The sequence below is a fragment of the Dipodomys merriami genome, unplaced genomic scaffold (assembly GCF_024711535.1).
Source record: "Dipodomys merriami isolate MVZ:Mamm:240054 unplaced genomic scaffold, mDipMer1.0.p SCAF_10, whole genome shotgun sequence".
Taxonomy (NCBI): Eukaryota; Metazoa; Chordata; class Mammalia; order Rodentia; family Heteromyidae; genus Dipodomys; species Dipodomys merriami.
The window spans coordinates 610,170-634,993 of NW_027202271.1; the positions used below are offsets into that span (position 1 = coordinate 610,170).

A 24,824-nucleotide genomic window follows, 5' to 3' on the forward strand; every position below is an offset into this window, starting at 1 on the left:
TAGCTACTCAGGAGGCTGAGATCTGAGGAAAAACTGTGATACTCTTATCTCCAATTAGCCACCAGAAAAACAGAAGTGGAGTGTGGCTCAAAGTGATAGAGTGCTAGTGCTAGCCTTGAGCACAAAAAGCTCAGGGATGGTGCCAAAAAACATAAGAAAATACAGCAAAATGAGTATCAACATAAAAAAAAAATCATCTGGTTTTTATGACCTAAAAAATTCACTTATTTTCTAAACTTCAGTGTGCATCTGTCAGAAAGGTAATCAAATCTATAGGTTTTTGTATCTATATACAAACACGTGTCACCCTGAACATGGCAAAACTTACAAAGACTCTTATCTCCAGTTAATTACCAAAAAGCTGGAAGTGGAAGTGTGGCTCAAGTGGTAAAAGTACCAGCCTTGAGAGAAAAAGCCAAGTGAGTGCTAGGCCTTGAGGAAGGGAAAAAGGGAGGGAAGGAGAGAGGGAGGGAAAAGAGAAAGAATAGACACACGAGGAACAAGCCAAACCTGCTTCATTGCTTCTACTCGCTTGTTGAGAGCCGTGGTCTGTTCAATCAGAGACTCTGCTGCGTCATCATGGTCTCTCAACCTTTCCACCAGGGCTTTAGCATCAGCAAGTGCCTTCTCAATTGTGCAACTCATTTCCAAAGAAGTATCTACAATTAAAATTAAAATCAAGATTCAAATTTATTTTGACTTTATGTCAGTCTATCACTTTATTTTAGTTCCATGTCAATCAAAACGTCTCTTAGACGTCATGTGTTATAAGGTTGTTCACTGTCGGGGGCGACACCCAACAAAACCCTGCAGACTTGCCTGTTGGGTGAAGACAAACATTAAGATAAATCTGACAGGATGAACTCCCCTAGCCTTGGCTGTCAAGTGATCTATGAGGCTTCTTGAGAATGCATACTACTGATCAGCTAAAGTACCTTTATCATGCTATGTCAAAGTCTCAACCTTCTCTTGCAGAAACTTATTATACAACAATGCATTATAGGCTGGACCTATAATCCTAGCTATTCAGGAGGCTGAGGTCTGGGGATCATGGTTTGAAGCCAGCTCAAGCAGACAAATGTGAAAGACTTCATTCTTTCTTTCTTTCTTCCTTCCTTCCTTCCTTCCTTTCTTTCTTTCTTTCTTTCTCTCTTTCTTTCTTTCTTTTTTGACAGTCATGGGGCCTGAACTCTGGGCCTTGGCGCTGTCCCTCAGCTCTTCAACTGTATAGACCAGCGCTCTACCACTTGAGCCTCAGCCCCGCTTCCGGCTTTTACTGCTTATGTGTTGAATTGAACCGAGGGCCTCATGCATGCAAGGCAAGCACTCTGCCACTGAGTCACCTTCCCAGCCCTGGGACTTATTTCTAATTAGCCACTAAAAAGCTGAAAATGGAGCTGTGGCTTAAGAGGTAGAGCATAGCCTGGTGCAAGGAAAACTCGGTAAGTACACAGGCCAGGATTGGTACAAAAAAAAAAAAAAAAAAAGAAGCATTATTCTTTGGTGCTAGCTGGCTCATATCCATAATACTAGCTATTCAGGAGGCCATAACCTGGAGGATCACAGCTTAAAGCCAGCTTGAACAGAAAAGTCTGTGAGACTCCACTCCCAATTTAACCAGAAAGCTGGACTCAGAAACCACACACACACACACACACACACACACACACACACACACACACACACACACACACACACACACACACACACACACACACACACACACACACACACACACACACACACACACACACACACACACACACACATTACTCAGTCGTAAAGAGTAAAATTCTAACATTTGTACAATGGATGAAAATGAAGGACTTTCTGTAAAGTGAGGCTGAGATCTGAGGATCTCAGTTCAAAGCCAGCTCAGGCAGGAAAGTCCATGAGACTCTGTCTCCAATTAACCATTAGAAAACCAGAAGTGGTACTGTGGCTCAAAGTGGTAGAGTGCTAGCCTTGAGCAGAAAACCTTAGGGACAATACCCATAATACCCATGTCCTGAGTTCAAGCCCCAGGACTGGAACAACAATAAAAAGAAACTGGGAAGGGTTTGTGGAGGAACAGGGTGTGGAAAAGTGCGCCTTGACAATGCATGTTGTATGCATGTATAGAAATAATATCCTGAGGTTTTTTGCAATGGGTTTGCCATCAGAACGCATGTGCCATGAAAACCACCACTAAGTCGAGGCCAAAATGGGAAAGGAGAGGACCCGTATCAACATTGTCGTCACTGGACACGTCGATTCCGACAAGTCCACCACTACCAGGCATCTGATCTACAAATGTGGTAGCATCAACAAGAGAACCATTGAGAAGTTCGAGAAGGAGGCTGCTGAGATGGGAAAGGGTTCCTTCAAGTAGGCCTGGGTCTTGGATAAACTGAAGGCTGAGCGTGAGCGTGGTATCAGCATTGATACCTCCCTGTGGAAATTTGAGACCAGCAAGTATTATGCCTCAGGACACAGAGACTTTATCAAGAATATGATTACAGGCACATCCCAGGCTGACTGTGCTGTCCTTATTGTTGCTGCTGGTGTTGGTGAATTTGAAACTGGTATCTCCAAGAATGGGCAGACCCGTGAGCATGCCCTTCTGGCTTACATACTGAGTGTGAAACAGCTCACTGTTGGTGTTAACAAAATGGATTCCACTGAGCCACCCTACAGCCAGAAGAAATACAATGAAATCGTCAAAGAAGTCTGCACCTACATTAAGAAAATTGGCTACAACCCTGACACAGTAGCATTTGTGCCAATTTCTGGCTTGAATGGTGATAACATGCTGGAGCCAAGTGCCAATATGCCTTGGTTCAAGGGATGGAAAGTCACCTGTAAAGGCGGCAGTGCAGGTGGTACCACCTTGCTCGAGGCTTTGGATTGCATCCTGCTACCAACTCGTTCCACTGACAAGCCTTTGCGCCTGTCCCTTCAGGATGTGTACAAAATTGGTGGTATTGGAACCGTCCCTATGGGCCAAGTGGAGACTGGTGTTCTCAAACGTGGCATGGTGGTCACCTTTGTTCCTGTCAAATGTCACAATTGAAGTAAAGTCTGTTGAAATGCATCACGAAGCTTTGAGTGAAGCTCTTCCTGGGGACAATGTGGGATTCAACGTCAAGAATGTGTCAGTCAAAGATGTTCATCGAGCAATGTTGCTGGTGACAGCAAGAATGATCCCCCCATGGAGGCAGCTGGCTTCACTGCTCAGGTGATCATCCTGAACCATCCAGGCCAAATCAGTGCTGGCTATGCCCCTGTGCTGGATTGTCACACTGCTCAGATTGCTTGCAAGTTTGCTGAGCTGAAAGAGAAAACTGATCGCCATTCTGGTAAGAAGCTGGAGGATGGCCCTAAATTCCTGAAGTCTGATGATGCTGCCATTGTTGACATGGTTCCTGGCAAGCCAATGTGTATGGAGAGCTATCCTCCTCTGGGTCATTTTGCTGTTCGTAATATGAGGCAGACAGTTGCTGTGGGCATCATCAAAGCTGTGGACAAGAAGGCTGCCGGAGCTGGCAAGGTCACCAAGTCTGCCCAGAAAGCTCAGAAGGCTAAATGAATATTACCCCTAACACCTGCCACTTCAGTCTTAACTGATGGTGAAAGAAAGGTCTCAGAACTGTTTATCTCAATTGGCCATTTAAGTTTAATAGTAAAAGACTGGTTAATGATAACAATGCATTGTAAAACCTTCAGAAGGAAAGGAAAATGTTTTGTGGACCATTTTTGTGTGTGTGGCAGTTTTACGTTATTAGTTTTTAAAAATCAGTACTTTTTTTTGGGGGGGGGTCAGGTCGTGGGGCCTGAACTCAGGGTCTGGGTGCTGTTCCTCAGCTCTTCAGCTCAAGGCTAGCGCTCTACCACTTGAGCCACTTCCAGCTTTTTTCTTTTTGCTTATGTGGTGCTAAGGAATCGAACCCAGGGCCTCAGGCATGCAAGGCAAGTGCTCTACCACTGAGCCACCTTCCTAGCCCCAAATCAGTACTTTTTTTTTTCGGTCCGGTCGTGGGGCCTGAACTCTGGGGCGAGGGCACTGTCCCTCAGCTCTTCAGCTCAAGGCTAGCGCTCTACCACTTGAGCCACAGCGCCACTTCCGGCTTTTTTCTTTTTGCTTATGTGGTGCTGAGGAATCGAACCCAGGGCCTCTGGCATGCAAGGCAAGCGCGCTCTACCACTGAGCCACCTTTCCAGACCCAAATCAGTACTTTTTAATGGAAACAACATGACCAAAAATCTGTCACAGAATTTTGAGACCCAGTAAAACAAAGTTAAATGAGGAAAAAAAAATAATATCCTGGTATTTTGCAACAATAAAAAATTATAGTACCAAAACCAAATTGGAGGGAGGAGATTAAATAAATCTAGCTAGACACAGGTGGCTGATACCTATAATCCTAGCTACTCTGGAGGCTGAGATCTAGGATCATAGTTCAATGCCAGCTTGGATAGGAAAGTCTATAAAACTCTTAATCCCAATTAACTTCCAGAAAATTGGAAGTACTGCTGAGGCTCAAGTGACAGAGTGCCAGTCTTAAGCAAAAAAAGGCCCCTGAGGTCAAGCCCTGGTATACTCTCTCTCTCTCTCTCTCTCTCTCTCTCTCTCTCTCTCTCTCTCTCTCTCTCTCTCTCTTTCTCTCTCTGTCTCTCTCACACACACACACACAAAATAGCTAAAAGAACTAAAATAATAAATATACAGATCCACATACTTCAGCATGTTAGGAATTAACTCCACAGAAAATCAGCAAGGATAGAGAGAGGAAACCACTTACTGAGGTGTTCAATTGATACTTATAAAATGCTACAACCAGCAACAGCAGTAAGGAACCTGTGGTTTTACTTTGCATCATTTCAGTTACTCATGATCAACTGTTTCCAAACTATCAACTGGAAAGTGCCAGAAGTAAGCAAACTCATAAATTCTGGACCGCATGCTATTCTGAGGAGCATGAACTCAACTGGACATCTACACCTACTCCTGATCAGGAAATGAATCCACATTGGTCTTGTTCCCCACCACATAGTCCCTTAGCCACCATAGAAGTTATCAGACTGTCCATTGCACAGTGCCTGGTTCAACAAGCCATACTTTATGTAATCATGTCTCCAATGACCAATAGCAATGATGCTGGCAGGTTGGATATGCCAAAGAGAAACCATAAGGTACTTGAAGTGAAAAGAGACTCAGGGCAATAGGGAAAAAATAACTGTGAATCAAGGTTGCTAAGACCTATAGTAAAAATGAATGTTCACTCCATGAAAGTGAGAAGAAAGAAAAATAAATTTGTTAGTTTTCCTGTTGTTCGAACTACAAACATTACAGCCACTTGTATATGCTTGGTGCTGGTGGTGGCTCCCATCTGTAATCTTAACTACTCAGGAGGCTGAGTCTGAGGATTGAAGTTCAAAGCCAGAGCAGGCAGGACCAAGTCCATGAGACTGTTATCTCCAATTAACTACTGAAAAGCTGAATGTGGAGTGTGACTCAAGTGGTAGAGTGCCCGCCCTGAGCAAAAAAAGCTAAGGCACTCAGGCTCTGAGTGTAAGTCTCAGTACCAGCATCAAAATAAACAAATAAATTAAGGAAAAAGAAATCCCTGGTGGTACATCTCAGGGGTCTACAGCATGCTCTGCATTTGAATCTTAACACCACCAAAAAATAAAAAGAATAAAATAAAAAACTTGCTTTTTAATCCTCCTAACAAAGGAAAACAGTGTCAAGATATTATATAGGTGGAAGAATCTGTGAGCAGAAGAAAAATATGTTCTAATGGATAGCAACATTGTGTGCCAGAAGGCAGAGTACCAAAGGGAAGACTTTAGCAAGAGATCTCCTGAAATATATGACCCCAAGCCATTTCTTGAAAGTAAGGGATGATTACATAGATCCAGGAATAGGTTTAACCTGAAATTCCTAGAGAGCTGTATAGGATGATGAGGAAGCTGAGGTCACATTTCCAGCAAGGCTGAAGGCTAGTTAGAGAAAGGCTATCATTTAAGCAAGTTGTTAACTGAAAGGAAACCAAGCTTTTCTGAGAAGATACTCAGTAGAATGTATGCTTATAAAAGAGCAAATGAGGAACTAAAGTGTAAAACATAGAAGGAAAGATAAGATTCTAGTGTGAATTTCATAACCCTCATCCCAAAACCAGGCAGGGACTCATCAAAGAAAGAGAACTATAGACCCATTTCTTTGATGAACATTGATGCAAAACTTCTCAACAAAATTTTGGCCAATCGACTTCAACAATTCATCCAAAAAATCATACACCATGATCAAACAGGATTCATTTCAGGGATGCAAAGCTGGTTCAATATACGCAGATCAATTAATATTATTCATCACATCAACAGGAGCAAGAATAAGAACCACATGGTTATCTCAATAGATGCAGAAAAAGCATTTGACAAGATCCAACACCCCTTTATGATGAAGGTTCTGGAAAAATTAGGAATCCATGGAACATTCCTCAATACAATAAAGGCTGTATATGACAAACCTACAGCCAGCATTATACTCAATGGTGAAAAACTAAAGCCATTTCCTCTTAACTCAGGAACAAGACAAGGATGCCCACTCTCTCCACTTCTCTTCAATCTAGTATTAGAATGCCTAGCTACAGCAATAAGACAAGATGCAGACATAAAGGGGATCCAAATAGGGAAAGAAGAAATAAAACTCTCCCTCTTTGCAGATGACATGATCTTGTATTTAAAGAATCCCATAGACTCCACTCCCAAATTACTCAAGCTGATTCAAAACTTTGGCAAAGTAGCAGGTTATAAAATTAACCCCCAAAAATCAATGGCTTTTCTATATGCCAACAATGAGAAAAGTGTGGCTGAAATTAGGAAAGCAACTCCATTTGTAATAGCCCCACAAAAAATAAAATACCTAGGAATTAACTTAACCAAAGAAGTGAAGGACCTCTACGATGAAAACTTTAAAATCTTGAAAAAGGAAATCAACACAGAACTTAAAAAATGGCAAAACCTCCCATGCTCCTGGATTGGCAAGATTAACATCGTGAAAATGGCAATACTTCCCAAGGCTATCTACAAATTCAACGCGATACCTATCAAAATTCCACCCTCATTCTTCAAGGAAATAGAAGAGGCAATCCAAAAATTCATATGGAACAATAAAAGACCCCGAATAGCAAAAACACTCCTCAACGGAAAGAACACTGCTGGAGGAATATCAATACCAAATTTCAAACTCTACTATAAAGCCATAGTAATCAAAACAGCTTGGTATTGGCATAAGAACAGACCTCAGGACCAATGGAATAGAATTGAAAACCCAGAAATGAACCTACAGACCTATAGCCATCTAATCTTCGATAAGGAAGCTAAAACAATGAATGGAAGAAAGACAGCCTCTTCAGTAAATGGTGCTGGCAAAATTGGTTAACTACATGTAGAAAACTAAAGCTAGATCCTTATATATCACCCTGCACCAGAATCAACTCCAAATGGATCAAAGACCTTGAACTCAAAGCAGACACTCTGAAAACATTACAGGATGGAATAGGAGAAACCTTAGGTCTCCTTGGCTCAGGTCGAAATTTTCTGAATAGAGACCCGGAAGCACAACAAATCAAAGAAACGTTGGACAAATGGGATTGCATAAGGTTGCAGAGCTTCTGCAGGGCAAATGACATAGCTAGCAAGATCAATAGAAAGCCCACGGATTGGGAGATCTTCATTAGCCATACTTCAGACAAGGGTCTCATATCTAAAATATACTTGGAACTCAAAAAATTAAACCACCCAACAACAAATCCTCAAAGAAACAACTGCCCAATAAATAAGTGGGCGAAAGACTTAAAGAGAAGCTTCTCTGAAGAAGAAAGAAGGATGGCCAATAGATACATGAAGAAATGTTCAACATCCCTAGCCATAAAAGAAATGCAAATCAAAACAACATTGAGATATCACCTCACCCCAGTTAGAACAGCAAAAATCAAGAACTCTAACAACAACAGATGCTGGAGGGGATGTGGACAGAAAGGAACCTTCCTTCATTGTTGGTGGGAATGTAAACTTGTTCAACCACTTTGGAAAGCAGTATGGAGGTTCCTCAAAAGACTTCACATAGATCTCCCCTATGATCCAGCAATCCCACTTTTGGGCATTTACCCAAATGTTTACAAACAAGACCACACTAAAGCTACCAGCACAACTATGTTTATTGCAGCATTATTTACCATAGCTAAGATATGGAACCAACCCAGATGCCCCTCAGTAGATGAATGGATCAAGAAAATGTGGTATATATACACAATGGAATTCTATGCCTCCATCAGAAAGAATGACATTTCCCCATTTGTTAGGAAATGGAAAGGTTTGGAAAAAATTATATTAAGTGAAGTAAGCCAGGCCCAAAGAAACATAGGTTCCCATGGTTTCCCTTATTTGCAATATCTAGTATAGGTATGAGTCAAGCGGAAAAGGTCAGATAATGTGATGTTAGGAAAATGAACCCTTAAATATGTATTTTAATGTTTTCGTTTCTTTCATGCATGTGTTTCTAACGCATTTATAAGATTATTTCTTGGTTGCTTTGTATGTCCCTCCCCCACAGTGTAACCCCCGCTTTCACTATATTTGATGTCAGTATAACATGTGGAGGAGATGGGGACAAACAAGTCGTTTAAGGATTCAGGTGGACCTGTTGCAACAATGAGAAGTACAAAATGTCATGTCAAAACCAGCTTTACAATGTCCATGTGGGGGGGGGAGGGGGGTATAATTGGGTGGGGGGTGGGGGGAGGCTGGGAAGGGAGGTGAAGGGTAAACAAAGGAGGAGGCTGCAATGCTTGGTAAGAAATGTATGCATTATCCTGCCCATGTAATTATAGCCCCTCTGTACAGTATGTTCTCAAATAAAATAAAATAATATTAAAAAAAAAAAAGATTCTAGTGTGAAGAAACACTGCATAGTATGACAGGCAGGTGAAGAAGCCACAAATACTAAAACATAAAAAAAAGGTTATTTTGAGAAAGATTATGTTCACATAATTTTCATTACAGTTATAATTCTTTTCTATTTTACTACTTGTGTTGTTACTACTGTTGTACTGTAGTTGATTTGAAGTTAATCCATTATAGGCATGCATGTACAAGGAGAACATTATATATAATGTTTGTGCTTTTCTGAATTCATTAGGGGGTCTTAGAACATATTCCCTCACAGGTAGGGGGGAACTATCATACACATTATTTTGAAGTATACTCAGGATATTCACTAGGACAGATCACAAGACAAATCTTAATGTGAAAGAATTGCAATTACGTAAATTTTATTTTCTGATTATAATGGAATTGAATCAGGTACTACCTAAACCTTCAGAAACTAGAAAAGAAAAAAAAATCAAAGTAAATAGAAGCAAGTGACAAAAAGCAAGCAGCAAGATTAAACCAGTGAACAATAAAATAGGAAGACAATACAGAAAAACTATGATTTAAAAAAAATTCTTTGGGCTGGGAAGGTGGCTCAGTGGTAGAGTGCTTGCCTTACATATATGAGGCCCTGGGTTAGATTCCTCAGCACCACATAAACAGAAAAAGTCAGAAATGGTGCTGTGGCTCAAGTGGTAGAGCATTAGCCTTAAGCTGAAGAGCTGAGGGACAGTGCCCAGGCCCAGAGTTCAGGCTCCATGACTGACCAAACAAAACAAAACAAAACAAAATTCTTTAAACAGATCAATAAAGCCAGGCACCTGTGTCTCATGCCTGTTATCCTAGCTACTGAGGAGGGTGAGGTCTGAGGATGGAGGTTTGAAGCCAGAATGGGCAGAAAAGTTCTGGAGACTCTTATCACCAATTAACCACTCAAAAACAGTAGTGGCTAAGAGGTAAGGCACTAGCCTTGAGCAAGAGAGCTCAGGGTCAGCAACAGGCCCTGAGTTCCCGTTTCAGGACCTGTGCATGCACAGCACCTGCACCTGCACCTGCACACACACACACACACACACACACGCACGCACGCACACACACACACACACACATGCACACACAATGACCAAGAGAAGGGAGTAGAGGAAAAAGACAAGGTGAACAAAAGAAGAACCAGGCACAATAGTAGAAGCCTCTTTTCTCAGAGGCAGGAGGATTTTAAGTTCCAGCCAAGCTTGGGCTACATAGAAAGACATGTTACAAAATAAAACAAAACAGGGGCTGGGAATGTGGCTTAGTGGTAGAGTGCTTGCCTAGCCTGCATGAAGCCCTGGGTTTGCTTCCTCAGTACCACATAAACAGAAAAAGCCATAAGCTGCGCTGTGGCTCAAGGGGCAGAGTGCTAGCCTTGAGCACAGAGAGGCTCAGGGACAGTGCTTAGATCCTGAGTTCAAGCCCCAGGACTGGCAAATAAAACAAAACAAAACACAAAAAGAATAAAAAAAATAATTGCAGGCTCCTAATTCATTCTAAGTTTAAGAGAATACAATAATAAATCTTCCTCACATGAACTGTATAATGTGGAGAAGTAAATTAATTCTACAAAATCCACAAATTACCTAAAGTCACACAAGAAAGGGATGACTATGAATAGTTTTGTTAAGTATTAATTATTAATTAATTAATTATTGAATTATATAACTATATACGCATCCTATAATAATTCCTATATTTCAGAAATTGATTTGGAGAACCTACAAAAAAATTTTCTGCACCATATAATTTCAATGGCAAATTCTAATACACATTTAAAGAACTAGTATTACATAATCTCTTCAAGAAAATAATGAATTCAGTCATTATATAATGACTGAATATAGCTTAACACTGATACCAAAACCACTCCAAAGTAATAAAAATAATTAAATCACTATCCCTCATAAATGCAAAAGCAAAAATCCTCAATATGAGCAACTCAAATTTGGCCATATGTTAAAAAAATAAACAAACACCAGGATCAAGTATAGGTTCATCCAGAATTTAAGGCTGTAGGCCTACGATCACTGCAGTTCATCAAAGAAAACACTTAACCATACAAATTGTTGCATTAGAAAAATCCCCAAAGGAAAAGGCTTGGGGCTATTTTGTGTAATCCTAGCTATTAAGGTTGTAGAGGAAGGAAGAGGGAGAACTTGAGGCTAGTCTGGGCAAAGTTAGTGAGACCCTATCTCAACAATAAAAAGGACAAAAGTGCTACTGAAGTGACTCAAATGCGAGAGCATTTGCCTAGCATTTGTGAAGTTCTCAGTTCAATTCTTGGAACTGGAAAAATAAAAATCCAAAGGGAAAAAATTTCTAGAATACTTGATTTTAGCAGTTCCACAGACACAAGGAAAATAACCAGTTTTGTTCCTATAAACTAGCAAATGAACAAGTGGAAACCAAAACTTAAAAATACTCATTTGCAACAGTCAAAATGAAACTCTTGGGCATAAATGAACAGAGTGCAGGCAGGATCTATATAGTGATAACTACAAAATGCAAAGGTGGGGAGAAACAAAATTACCCGATCCTACCAAACAAAGGAATTTCCAAGATATTAAAAAAAAATCTCAAGCGATCATGGAAATCTATTACGAAGAGCAATTAAAAAATATTTTTCCGGGCTGGGAAGGTGGCTCAGTGGTAGAGTGCTTGCCTTGCATGCCTGAGGCCCTGGGTTCGATTCCTCAGCACCACATAAGCAAAAAGAAAAAAGCCGGAAGTGGCGCTGTGGCTCAAGTGGTAGAGCGCTAGCCTTGAGCTGAAGAGCTGAGGGACAGCGCCCAGGCCCAGAGTTCAGGCCCCACGACCGGACCCAAAAAAAAAAAAAAAAAAAAATTCCATCTAATAAGAAAGCTTGCAATCAATCATTTTATCTAAGCATTATAATTAAGGAATGAATATTTTCCGATAGGCTTTAACATTACAAAATAAGATATACTTAAAATATGGAATTGTACCTCTTTGTACAATTAATTCTCAAGGTTACACAAAGAAAATGAACTACATTTAAAATTTTACTTTGTAGTTAATAAAAGCTTATCTACTCAGGGAAAGGAAATATAAATAAAAGGTAGCTTAAAGTATAATTGTCTTGCAAAGTCTTAACGTGTTCAAATTTTAAAAAACAGATCATAGTAATAAAGTATTTTCAATGTATCGGCTCATTTTCATAATTGCGCTTGCAATTTGTCATGATTTGCTTACATTGTGTACTATAGACAGCAATTAAAAACAAAACCAACCATCCACACATTCAGTCTTGTGCCTGTCACCTGTAACACCCTATTAAGCCTCATCCTCGCCCACTCTGCCATGCTGACATCTGGCAGAGGGAACATTCTGCTGCTTATAAAAGAAAAGCCACCACCCACTCTGTTAGCAATTGTTCCAGCTGTTTACTTTTAGATTCTTGTGAAAATTTCTGTTGTCCACAAATCCATGTCCTACTACTGGGATCTACACAAAATACTGTGACTTCTGATATAACACAAATGTGTCTGTAGATGTTAGTGATCTAGTTCAGTTTAACGTTTTATATTTTTCAAGCTGGTGCCAATGTTAATTAGATAGTACTAACTGATACACGAAAATAGCCAAATGAAAAGGCAGAGTGCATAAGGAATGTCAGGATGAGCTTCCAGATGGATAAAGCAGAAATGAATCTGAAAGGTACATGTAGAGGATGTTAGGACTAAGACTTTCTCAAAAGGATCAGAAGGCTGAGCTCAGAAGAAAGGAAATTCCAACTGCTAGGAGCTGAGAGGTGGCAGAGTTTTCTTCTTTCCTCCTCCTCATCTCTTCTTTTAATGGCATAGTTTTGAGTATTTATCGCCCAGATGGATTAAGAAAATCTTAAATGTGATCTGGCAGTAATGTGGATTCTGTAAACAGAATACACTAAAAATTTTATTTGCATGAAAAACAATACTTGTGGTGTGTGGATTGTTTTAAGCCTCAACATAATCCAGTATATCTCTGTACAAAACATAAATTTCCCCTTACTTAAAACATATAAAATAGGTAATTAAAAAAACACTAAGTGCATATTCGAAGCTTATGTGTAGTTTTTTTTTTTTTTTGTTTTGTTTTTTTGGGTCCAGTCGTGGGGCCTGAACTCTGGGTCTGGGCGCTGTCCCTCAGCTCTTCAGCTCAAGGCTAGCACTCTACCACTTGAGCTACAGTGCCACTTCCGGCTTTTTTCTTTTTGCTTATGTGGTGCTGAGGAATCGAACCCAGGGTCTCAGGCATGCAAGGCAAGCGCTTACCACTGAGCCACCTTCCCAGCCCTTATGTGTAGTTTTCAATAAACTCAGAATGTCAGCTTTTTAAGAGACGGGGAGGGGAAAGACAGGGACGTCCAAGTAACTCATATCGTCTTAAGTTATGAGACGACCATGTTTCAATTTAGATGTGCCATCTGAAGCGCTTCTTAAGTGAGAAAAGTCCTACCGGCGAGTGGCTCACGCCTGTAATCCAAGCTACAGAGGCGGGGGGTGTGGGGGAGGACTGATATCGGAGGACAGCGGGCTGAAGTCAGCCAGGGAAGTCAAGTCCTAGGGCCGCTTGTCACCAATTAACCACCAAAGACCAGAAGTGGAGCTGTGGCTCAAGAAGTAGAGCGCCGCGGCTCGCGGCTGGGCTCACTTACTCTGCTCTCGGCCGTCAGCGTGTCCCAGCCTAGACACTCGGTGACTCAGTTCCGCCTTTCCGGCCAGCAGGAGCCGAACAAGGACAAGGAACGGACGGGTAACCAACCGGACAGGACGCGGGACAGGCCCCACCACCGACCAGCGAGCTCCACAACAGCCGGTACAATGAGCGTGCGCGACCGAAGTGCAAAGTCTCGCGAGATTTCCATTCTGGCGTTACCTTGGGGTCCGAGAGAGCCACTTGCCACGGATTTCTCTGACAGGTAGGGGCGGGGCCATTATACTCTCGCAAAGTCTCGCGCGCTTTCCTAGAGGAAACAGGACTTTGTGGAGAGGCCGCTAAGATGGAGGTCGGGCTCTAACCCCAGTGGGCCGTGGCCCGCTTAGCTAGCGCTGTGGTTGGTATTTTGCTCTTTGGGGAAAGGCTCTAGGCGTCATGATTATTCTTTCTAAAGAGTGACTGGGACACCTAGCGAGTAAAAACGCTCGAAGGGTTGTAGGCAGGTTCCGCCCTCTTCCGGTTGGCCCGGCGCTGGTTTAGTACGTCAGTTCTGTGAGGGGAAGGGAAGCTCGGCCGTCTGTTGGCGAGGGCTCCGTGCATGCGCGCGTCCTGGCGTGTGTGAGGGCGCGCGCATGCGCACGTTTGGACATTCAGGCTGCCTGGGGAGCAGCGGTGTGCTAGGTGGACGGGTAAACGTAGCATTCTGTTGTGGGTACCAGACACAGATTGTATGCTGACTCTCTATCCACCCACCCCGGCTGCAGCCTTTTCCAGAGAGGCGGTGCTCCACAGCCTCTGTTCGTTGTCGCTGCAGGACCAAGCACGAAAGTAAGCTAACCTCCATCCTGAGGTCTTCCCTTATCCACTCACCTTGTACTTTCCGCCCGCCCTCCCCCCAACTCCCTTCTGCAAAATGTCCAGAAAGAGGGGGAGACAGAAACTTCTGAGCTAAAGAACATAATGGGGTCATTGAAAACCTTGGCTTTGATGAACACTTTCACCGTACTTAGTATGTATATTTCGAATGTGGTTTTCTCCTCAATTTAAGATTAACGTAGCATGCGCTGGTGGCTCACGCCTACAACCCCTGCTTCTCAGGAAGCTGAAACCTGAGGATTGCGGTTTGAAGTCAACCCTTAACCAGCAACCAGCCGGAAGTGGAGGTGTAACTCAGGTGGTAGAGCTCCAGCCTTGAGTGAAAAACCTTAAAGGAGCGCATGAGGGCCCAGTTCAGGCTCCAATACCAGGAACCCTCCACTCCCCCCCCCCCAAAAAAAAGCAAAAGAGTGCCACATGCTCTGTTTTTGTAAGAAGTTTTGAAAGTTTATCTTCCTTACCATTGTGATGGTACCTACTTAAGTTCTCTCCTGTTCTGCATGTAAGTTATTGTGGTAAATTAAAAGAGAACGGTGGAGAATGTGACTTTGGATCCTTATCCTAATGTGAATTACTGGTATTATTTAGTTTTCTTTTCTTTTTCTTTGGGGTCCGGTCGTGGGGCCTGAACTCTGGGCCTGGGCGCTGTCCCTCAGCGCCACTTCCAGCTTTTTGCTTATGTGGTGCTGAGGAATCGAACCCAGGGCCTCATGCATGCAAGGCAAGCGCTCTACCACTGAGCCACCTTCCCAGCCCCAATTATTTAGTTTTCTTAGGAAATGTTTATTGGGTTTTGGGTGGTTCTTTTGCTGTCTTCTTCACTGTTAGTTTTCCCTCACACTAGCCTTTGTCTTTTTTTAGTAAGTCTTAGAACCTTCTCATTATTTTAGCGGGCAATAAAAAAAATGGTGGATTGTGACAATCAGCAAAGATCAGCTAAAGTGCATTTGGAAAAGTATTTGTCACTAATTATATTTGATAGATGTAAGGCCATCAGATACAATCGTGTAAAAATTTTTTTTGATCCTTTTTTTCAAAAAGAAAAAGTATGAACTAATTTTGCTTGTGCCTGATAAAGTGCAGTTTAATGTGGTATAGTTCTTCCTTTGAATTGAGACACTTGCATAAACTTTATACTGCTTGGTGTAGGTGACTTCCTGTCATCCTCACTACTCAGTAGGTTGAGAAATGAGGATCGTGGTTTAAAGCCAGCCCAAGCAGGAAAGTCCATGAGACTCTTACTTTCATTAACAAGCAAAAAGCTAGAAGTGAAAATGTAGATTAAGTGGTAGAGCACCAGCCTTTGGTAGAGCACCAGCCTTGAGGGGAAAAAGCCAAGCAGGAGTGCAAGGCCCTAAGTTCAAACCCTAGTACCAAACAAAACAAAATGAAAAGTACACTGTTGGTCAACTTCCTTTAACATATTATTCATGTTCCCTATCATCAGATCTTCTTGAGGAAAAGGCACATTGATTAGGATAATTTAAGGTACTAAATGTTACATATCAACTAGTATGTTTTCTCTCATACAGACTAAAAATGAAGATTTTTTCGGAGTCTCATAAAACTGTCTTTGTTGTGGATCACTGTCCTTACATGGCAGAATCATGCAGACAGCATGTTGAATTTGACATGCTGGTGAAGAATAGAACCCAAGGAATCATTCCTTTGGCCCCTATCTCTAAATCATTGTGGACTTGTTCAGTAGAATCTTCCATGGAGTATTGTAGAATAATGTATGATATATTTCCTTTCAAAAAGTTGGTGAGTATGAATTACAAACAATTATGATATTGGGGGAGAATGTACTTTATGTAAATTTACCTGAAGTTGCTATAGAGTTCACTTAAAATTTTATTTAAAAATACCTAAGAAAGCTGGGTGCTGATGGCCTGCATCTATAATACTGGCTGACTTAGGAGACTGAGATTTGTGGATCACAGTTCAAAGCCAGCCCAGGTTAGAAAGTTTATGACAGTTTTCTCTTTAATTTCCTGCATAAAGCTGAAAGTGGAGCTGTTATTTAAATGCTAGCCTTGAATGAAAAAGAAAAGGGAGATTGCCCAGCCCTGAATTCAAGCCTTAGTACTAATGTGCTTATGTGCATGCGCGAGCGCGTGTACACACACACACACACACACTCACACACACACACACATATACACACCTCTAAGAACTTAACTGCCCTTTGGAATTATTATATTATTGGTATATAATTGGGGCCAGTAATAATGACACCAGTAATCATTGAGCACTTATTTCCATATACCAGACATGTTTACATTTATGAGCTCTTCTAATTCTAACAGTTTCATAGAACTGTTTGAATTAAGGCTATGTTGGGACATAATAGGGTATTAGGGAAATAGTCAAAGCATGTATGAAACTATGAAACAGGCTTTGTCACCCATGCAGAAGGAATGAATGTTGGCAATAAGCAGTTTGATGGGTTGTGCTGATGTGTGCCAGCTGAATGTTAGCCTTGTTTGTTCCTGTCATATTGTTCATACAGATTGAAGTGAAGAGTTGTATAGTTGTAAACAGAAGCAAATGTGAACCTAAGTAGGCTTGCTGCTTCTAATTTTAGTGAGTATAAATACTTAACTAGGTTAGTATTTTGCAGTGTTAGAAATGAGTTTAAGATGCTAAGTGAGGGCTGGGTTTGGGTCAGTATAGACAGCTTGGATTTCCACCCCCCCCCAAAAAAAAAAAAGATGTTAAGTAGGAGGAGTTTTTTGACCAGTAAGAGAACTCTTATGATAACTGCTAGAAATTCCAGGCATGAATTTATCTTTGGGTTTTAATATCTCACATGTTTTGGTTGTGGAAATTTACTGTATTTGCCACAAGTAGATGATAGGCTTTTTGTTTTGTTTTCCAGTAGCCTAGGCTTTGACCTAGACAGTTCTAGAATGTCAAATATAGAGTAGGAACAGCACTGGTGAACATACAGTTCAATATTATATATTCAGATATATTCCAAGTTAAAATATAAGAAGACAGATGGAGGGGAGGGAGGGAGACAAAGGAGGGGAGGAGAAATAGGGAAGAAGAGGAATAGAGGAGGGACATGAATAACATTGTGATTTGAAGGCATAGGTTTTGGTTTGAATTCTGGCATTTTTAGCTCAGTAGTGTGACCTGGGTTCTATTTCTTCAGCTCTCTAATCCCCAGTTTTTCTCTCATGTAAGCCTAAAACCTACTTCCTTGTTACTAGATTTAATTGAGACAGTCTAAATACAGTGGCTAATAAATTCCCAGGCTGGGCTCCAATGGCTCATGCCTATAATCCTGACTACTTGGGAGGCTGATACCTGAGTCTCATGGTTTAAAGCCTGCTGGTTATCTCCAGTTAACCATCAGAAAACCAGAAGTGAAAAATGACTCAAGTGCCAGTCTTGAACAAAAGAAATATATCCTTGTCAGATAAGGTTTAGGACAGAGGACTTGAGGTGGGAAAACTAGTATTTTATGGGTTTTAGGAAAAAGGATTATAGACTAGAGTTAGATTATCCCAGGAAAAGAAAAAAATCCATCTTTCTGTAAATCATTCAGTATGTTTCAGAATACATTCCTTTTCATCATTGCCATCTTAAGCAGATAGTTGTTGTTTGGGTTTTTTTTTTCCCCCTCTTAGTCATCAGGTTTGAACTCAGGGCCTGGGCACTGTCCCTGAGCTCTTTTTGCTCAAGGCTAGTGCTCTACCACTTTGAGCCACAGCACCACTTCCAGTTTCTGAGTAGTTAATTGCAAGTAAGAGTCTCATGGGAATTTTTCTAGGCGGGGTGGCTAATTTAGAACTGAAATCTTCAGATCTCACCTTCCTGAGTAGCTAGGATTAAAAATATGAGTCACCAGTGCCTGGCTTATCAGATCGATCCTTCCTTCCTTCCTTCCTTCCTTCCTTCCTTCCTTCCTTTCTTTTTTTCTGTGTTGAAGATAACACCCAAGATATCTCTTGATAGCATTTTCAAAATTTACATTTTACTATAACAATCAGAATAGTATATGTACACTATTTGACTTCCAGTGCTCTGTAGATATGTTTGCTACTCATTTCTTTAAACTTTTCTCCTACTTCTTTGCTTGCTCTGATTTTTGCCCTTTTGAAAGGACATGTAGAGGCTTTTACATTTGTTTTTGCTATATTTGAAAATAATTTTTTTTGTGTATGTGTGCCAGTGTGGGGCTTGAATTTAGGGCTTGGGTACTATCCCTTAGCTTTTTCCACTGATGGCTGTCACTCTACCACTTGAGCCACAGGCCCATTTCCAATTTTTTTTGTTGTTGTTGGTCATGGGGACCTGGGCACTGTCTCTGAGCTCTTCAGCACAAGACTAGTGCTTTACCACTTGAACCACCACACCACTTCCAGCTTTTTCTGCTTATGTGGTGCTGAGGAATCGAACCCAGGGCCTCATGCATGTAAGGTAAGCACTCTAGCACGAGCCACCTTCCAGCCCCCATTTCCAATTTTTTACTGGTTATTTAGAGGTTAATCTAGGGCTGGGAAGGTGGCTCAGTGGTAGAGTGCTTGCCTTGCATGCATGAGGTCCTGGGTTTGTTCAGTTCCTCAGCACCACATAAGCAGAAAAAGCCGGAAATGGTGCTGTGGCTCAAGTGATAGGGCACTAGTCTTGAGCTGAAGAGCTGAGGGATAGTGCCCAGGCCCAAAGTTTAGCCCCCATGACAAGCCAAAAAAAAAAAAAAAAAAAAATAGAGATGAGTCTTACTGTCTTTCTTGCCTGGGTTGGCTTGGAACTGTGATCCTCAGATCTCAGCTTCCTGAGTAGGTAGGATTACAGGTGTGAGCCACCAGTGCCCAACTATTTGTTTTTACTCTTACAGTGTGTTGTTCTTTTTTTTTTTTTTAACCTTATTGTCCTCTCCAGACTTCCCCCACATTGTGATAGAGCTGTTTTATTTATTACTCTGTTCCCATAATCAGTACCAGAATAGCACCTGGCAAGCAAATGAATGAATCAATGAACCAGTGTTAGACATTACATATTAATGTAAAATGTGATGATGCTTGAGTATAATTAGAATTGAATACTTTTTCTTTGACATCTATTAGGTGAATTTTATTGTGAGTGATTCTGGAGCACATGTTTTAAATTCTTGGACTCAAGAGGACCAAAATTTACAAGAGGTATGATACATTTTGATTTATGGCTATTTTTAAGAATTATTTAAAAATAGTGATACTTGTTTTAAATTTAAATTTTATTGTCAAGGTGATAAACAGGGGTTACAGTTACATACATAAGGTAATGAGTACATTTTTTGCCAAACATCATTATCCCTTCTCATTTTTCTTCCACTTCCCCCCCCAATAGTGGTACTTTTTAAAGATTTTTTTTTTTAATTCATGATTTAGTTGCACATAGTTTTACAATCCAAAATTACATTACAAAATCTAGTTAATTCCATTCCAGTCTCCCTCTGATCTACAATTCTAGTTTCTAATATTTACTTCCATATTTAATATAATTCCTAAACTATGTTTTACTCTTATTTATTGAATTGTCAATTTAAACCTTATTTATTAGTAATATTTCTTAAGATTTTTTTTAATGTTTTTCCCTACTCATGATGCCTTTTCCTTATTTATTGTTATATATCAGCACTAGGAGTGATTGTACATGCCTGTAATCTCAGCTGTGTGTGTAAACATAGGTAGGAGGGTATATCCCAGTTCAAATTAAGACCCTATCTGAAAAATAAACTAAAGTAAAAAGGGCTAGAGGTGTGGCTTAAGTGCTAGAATGTGTGGAGGCCCTAAATTTAAAGCTTGGTGCCTCCGAAATGATAAAATTGTTATAACAAGTATAAGTAAAAAACAGTTCATGTTCTTTTTTTTTTTATGTCAGTTGTGGGGCTTGAACTCTGGGCCTGGGCACTGGCCCTCAGCTCTTCAGCTCAAGGCTAGCACTCTACCAGGCGTAAGCCACAGGAGTCCGGCACCTTTTATTTTTTTAAGGGCAGTCACTCAAAAATGACTTTAATGGCTTGGCTTTGCATTTGTCCTCAAATATTTTAATTCCTTTATTATGAAAATATTCAAAATCCTTTCTTCTAGCTTAAAATATGTGTGTATGCATATTAATTACTATATTATATTTCCAGCCTCCTTAGGATTATAAGTATGAGCTATGGCACCCTGCATATTATAGCCAGTCATGGGGCTTGAACTTGGCTTGGGCACTGTGCCTGAACTTTTTTTTTTTTGTCGATTGTGGGGCTTGAACTCTGAGCCTGGGACTGTTTCCTCAGCTCAAGGCTAGTGCTCTACCACTTCAGCCACAGTGCCACTTCCAGTTTTCTGGTGGTTTATTGGATATGAGTCTCACAGACTTTCCTGCCGGGGCTGGCTTACAACCATGATCCTTAGATCTCAGTCTCCTGAGTAGCTAGGATTATAGGCGTGAGCCATCAGCTCCTGGCCCCTGAGCTTCTTTTGCTCAAGGCTAGCACTCTACCACTTGAGCCATTGTGCCATTTCTGACTTTTTCTGTTTATGTGGTACTGAGGAATTGATTTACCCAGGGTTGCATGCATGTTAGGCAAGCACTCTACCACTAAGCCACATTCCCAGCCCCTATTATAGCCTTTATAGCTTATAAAGCACAATTCTCCCTTCCTTTCCCCTTCCCTTCCTCTCTTCTCCCCCCACTTCCCTCCCTTCCCCTCCTCTCTTCTCATCCTTTCTTTTTTCTCCCCTTATCCTATCCTCCCTCCCTCTCCCTCTCCCTCTCCCTTTTCTTCTCCCTCCCTCTTCTTCCCTCTCTTTCCCTCTCCCTCCCTTGCTTCTCTCCCTCTCCCTCCCTCCCTCCCTCTCCCCCTCTCTTTCTCTCCCTCTCCCTCTCTTCCTCCCTCCCTCTCTCTCTCCCTCCCTCTCTTTCCCTCTCTCCCTTTCTCTCCCTCTCCCCCTCCCTCTCTCCCCCTCTTCTCTCCCTCCCTCCCTTCCCCCCTCCCCAGCCCTTTTGCTTTCCATCTCTCCTCCCTCCTCTTCTTCTGTAATGACCTCCGGAGTTGAGGAAATCCACAGAGGCATCTGTTAAAGGTGATGAAGGAGTTTTATTTAGCTGGCAGGTGATTGCCTTGTCCTGGGATACCTCAGAACCAAGAGCAGCAGTGACCTCTAATGGGACAGGGTTATAAAGGACAGAACCACACTCAGGTGGTGGTTTACAGAAGCTCAAAGATCACTTGGGGGATATTCTTCAGCTCCTCGAAGGATGGTCAGGACCAGGTGGACAGCATTCTGCCCACATAGCTGGAGGCTAGAGATTCAGGACTGGGGTGGGAATTAACAAAAAATGAAAAACTGGATTCCTACATTTCCTTTCTTTCCTTTCCTCTTGTATTTCTCCTTTTTTGACAAACTCTTATTACCTTGCTCAGGCTGGCCTTGAACTCTCCAGCTCAAGTGATCCTCCCATCTCACCCTCCCCATTAGCTGGGACTACGGACAGATAGTCTACCCAGCACATGTATTCAAAATAGCTTGATTGAGAATAGTTCACATACCATGCATTTCCCCTACTTAAAATCTACAGTTATTATTAAAAATATATTCACGAATGTGTATGGTGATGACTAGAGTCAATTTTACAATATATCTTCACCTGAAAAATTTTCCATATACTTTAGTTATTATCCCTTGTCTCTCCCCCCCCCTCCTTCATCAGACAAGACATGCCTAATCTATTTTCTAGAACAGAACAGAGTTCTCTGTTTTAGTCATTTCATATAATGGAATCATACAATATATGGTCTTTTGTACCTGCCTTTGATTTGGCATTCATAGTATCCTCAAGGTTCACCCATGTTGTAGTAAGTAAGTATTTCAGACCTTTTTATGACTTCTCTTACATTAGATCCTCCACATTTTGTGTATCTCCCTGTCAGTTAATGACATTTAGATTCACCTTCTGGCTGTTATGTATAATACTACTATAGGAATCCTATTTGTGTGTGAAAATTATGTTTTTTGTTTTTTGTTTTTAATAGTCCTGGACCTAGGCATTGTCCCTTTATTTTATTCTGTTGTTGTTGGTTGTAGGGCTTGAACTCAAGGTCTGTAGGCTGTCTCCAAGGTTTTTTGCTCAAGGCTATCACTCTACCACTTTGAGCCACAGCACTACTTCCCATTTTCTGGTGGGTTTTTGTTTCTGTTTTTATTTTGACATAAGAGATTCACAGACTCAAAGCCTGGGCTGTCTTTGAACTGTTGTCCTCAGATCTCAGCCTCCTGAGTAGCTACAATTATAGGCATGAACCACCAGCGCCCAGCTTCTGAGCTTCTTTTGTTCAAGGCTAGTGCTCTACTGCTTGAGCCATAGCACCACTTCCAGCTTTTTCTGAGTGGTTTATTGGGTTAAGAGTCTCACTGACTTTTCTACCTGGGTTGGCTTTGAACTGTGCAATCTTCAGATCTAAGCTACGATAGCTAGGATTATAGGTGTGAACTACCAGTGCCTGGCCCTGTGGGGTTTTCTTTAGTATCCTTTATCTGTTTAAGGTTTTCGTCTATTCCTAGTTTACTGAATTTTTTTATCTGTGTATATTTTTAACTTGGATTTTGTTAAGTGCCTATTTCTGTGTTTATGGAGGTGATTACATGACTTTTGTTTTTTTATTCTGTTGATAATGGTGTCTTATATGAGTTGATTTTTTTATATCAAATCAACTTTATATTCTTGAGGTAAGTCTTCCTCGATGATGCTGTATAATTCTTTTGTGTGTCACTGAGTTTTACTAGTATTTTGTTAAGAATATTTTTTAGAAACATGGGTTTGCAGTTTTCTTCTGGTGTTTTTGTCTCTTTGTCACCATCATTTCTCCTTGTTTGTAGCTTATGGCATCATTAGCAGCCGTCGGTCCTCCTAATCCTCGTGCAGACCCAGAGTGCTGCAGTATTCTGCATGGTCTTGTGGCTGCAGTGGAGACCCTTTGCAAAATTACTGAATACCAACATGAGGCTCGTACTTTACTCATGGAGAATGCAGAACGTGTTGGGAATAGAGGACGAATAATCTGCATTACTAATGCAAAAAGGTGGGGTATATATGAATTGCAGCCATGCTTTCACTGGGGGAATTCTAATTTCTATTTTGGATTCTGTGTAAAAATCAGGGTCAGCATGAAATCATATAAGCATATTGAAAGTGGCCAGTGTAATTTTTCCCCTTGTATTGAGTCTATGTCTGTTCAATTCTAAATAAAAAAAAGACCCACCTACGTGAAAACTGGTTTAGATAATCATAATGAAAATTGATTTGGCTAATTTTTTCTTACTAGTTTTTCTTTTTTTTTTGGTCAGTCATGGGGCCTGAACTTGGCTTGGGAGCTGTCCCTGAGCTCTTCAGCTCAAGGCGGGCACTCTACCACTTGAGCCACAGCACCATTTCTGGCTTTTTCTGCTTATGTGGTGCTGAGGGCCTCATGCATGCAAGGCAAGCACTCTACCACTGAGCCACCTTCCCAGCCCCTTAGTAGTTTTTTATATAGCTTGTTATTGTAAGTGAGAAAAATATACCTTTACTGAAATGATTTGACATGCTCTTACCAACAAACAGCTGAATAATTGTTTTAGTTTTGCTCCACTTTTTCATTCCATAGTGATAGTCATGTACGAATGCTTGAAGACTGTGTCCAGGAAACAATTCATGAACATAATAAGCTAGCTGCAAATTCAGATCAGTGAGTATAATTCATAAACAAAATATTGCCTTTAACTTCATATTTTATGTGATTATTTTATGTGATGTGATTTCAGTGTGATTATTTGCAGGTTTTTTTTTTTTTTTTTTTTTTTTTGCTAGTACTAGGACTTGAACTCTGTTCCTTAGCTTTTTCTCTCAAGGCTGGGACTCTACTATCCCTCCACTCTGGCTTTTTGCTAGTTAATTGGAGATAAAGAATCTCATCGACTTTCTCTTCCCTGGCTGGCTTGGAACTGAAATCCTCAGATCTCAGCATTCTGAGTTGTTAGGATTATAAGTGTGACCCACTGGTGCCCTGCTGAAAATATTTTAATGTGATTATTATACTCCCTTGAATTCTGTTACTTGACTCAACAAATTAGTCTGCAATTCTAACTTGGATTAGAAACTTTGTTTCTATTTTTCTTGGTACTTTGGAAGTTACTTTTTTCACTCAAGAAAAGTGATCAGAAGGACAACAAAATACATAAATTTTTAATGCGTATTTGTTTTGATGGCTCATTCTCACAGTTTGTGTTACAAATTTAGAAAATATGCAGATTGTTGGTGGCATTATTCAGTATGTACCAAACTAAAACGTAGCTCATTGCATAGTGTGATTTTTTTTTTTT

General features: G+C 40.9%; 2 protein-coding genes and 1 pseudogene across 8 annotated transcripts in view; 2 read left to right on the forward strand and 1 right to left on the reverse strand.

The window, feature by feature from the left end:
- The window catches only part of Fgfr1op2 (FGFR1 oncogene partner 2), a 28,314-nt gene extending 14,480 nt beyond the window's left edge, over positions 1-13,834 (reverse strand). The window contains exons 1-2 of one of the 4 annotated variants that reach the window (XM_070037980.1): positions 13,604-13,828; positions 511-659 (exon numbers count right to left, since the gene is read on the reverse strand). In XM_070037980.1, coding sequence (XP_069894081.1) covers positions 511-645 — 135 coding nt within the window. In that variant the 5' untranslated portion in view covers positions 646-659; positions 13,604-13,828. Of the gene's footprint in view, positions 1-510; positions 660-13,603 lie in introns of all 4 variants that reach the window. The other 3 variants (XM_070037985.1, XM_070037988.1, XM_070037989.1) reach the window with 3 other exon arrangements.
- Positions 2,165-3,747, forward strand: LOC138838561 (elongation factor 1-alpha 1 pseudogene; annotated as a pseudogene).
- An 81-nt stretch (positions 13,835-13,915) lies between the features above and the next one.
- The window catches only part of Ints13 (integrator complex subunit 13), a 54,857-nt gene continuing 43,948 nt past the window's right edge, over positions 13,916-24,824 (forward strand). Inside the window, exons 1-6 of one of the 4 annotated variants that reach the window (XM_070038015.1) lie at positions 13,986-14,002; positions 14,370-14,433; positions 16,014-16,245; positions 19,560-19,634; positions 23,343-23,545; positions 24,110-24,190. In XM_070038015.1, the coding sequence (XP_069894116.1) occupies positions 16,021-16,245; positions 19,560-19,634; positions 23,343-23,545; positions 24,110-24,190 (584 nt within the window). In that variant the 5' untranslated portion in view covers positions 13,986-14,002; positions 14,370-14,433; positions 16,014-16,020. Of the gene's footprint in view, positions 14,003-14,051; positions 14,434-16,013; positions 16,246-19,559; positions 19,635-23,342; positions 23,546-24,109; positions 24,191-24,824 lie in introns of those variants that run through there. The other 3 variants (XM_070038019.1, XM_070038004.1, XM_070037999.1) reach the window with 3 other exon arrangements.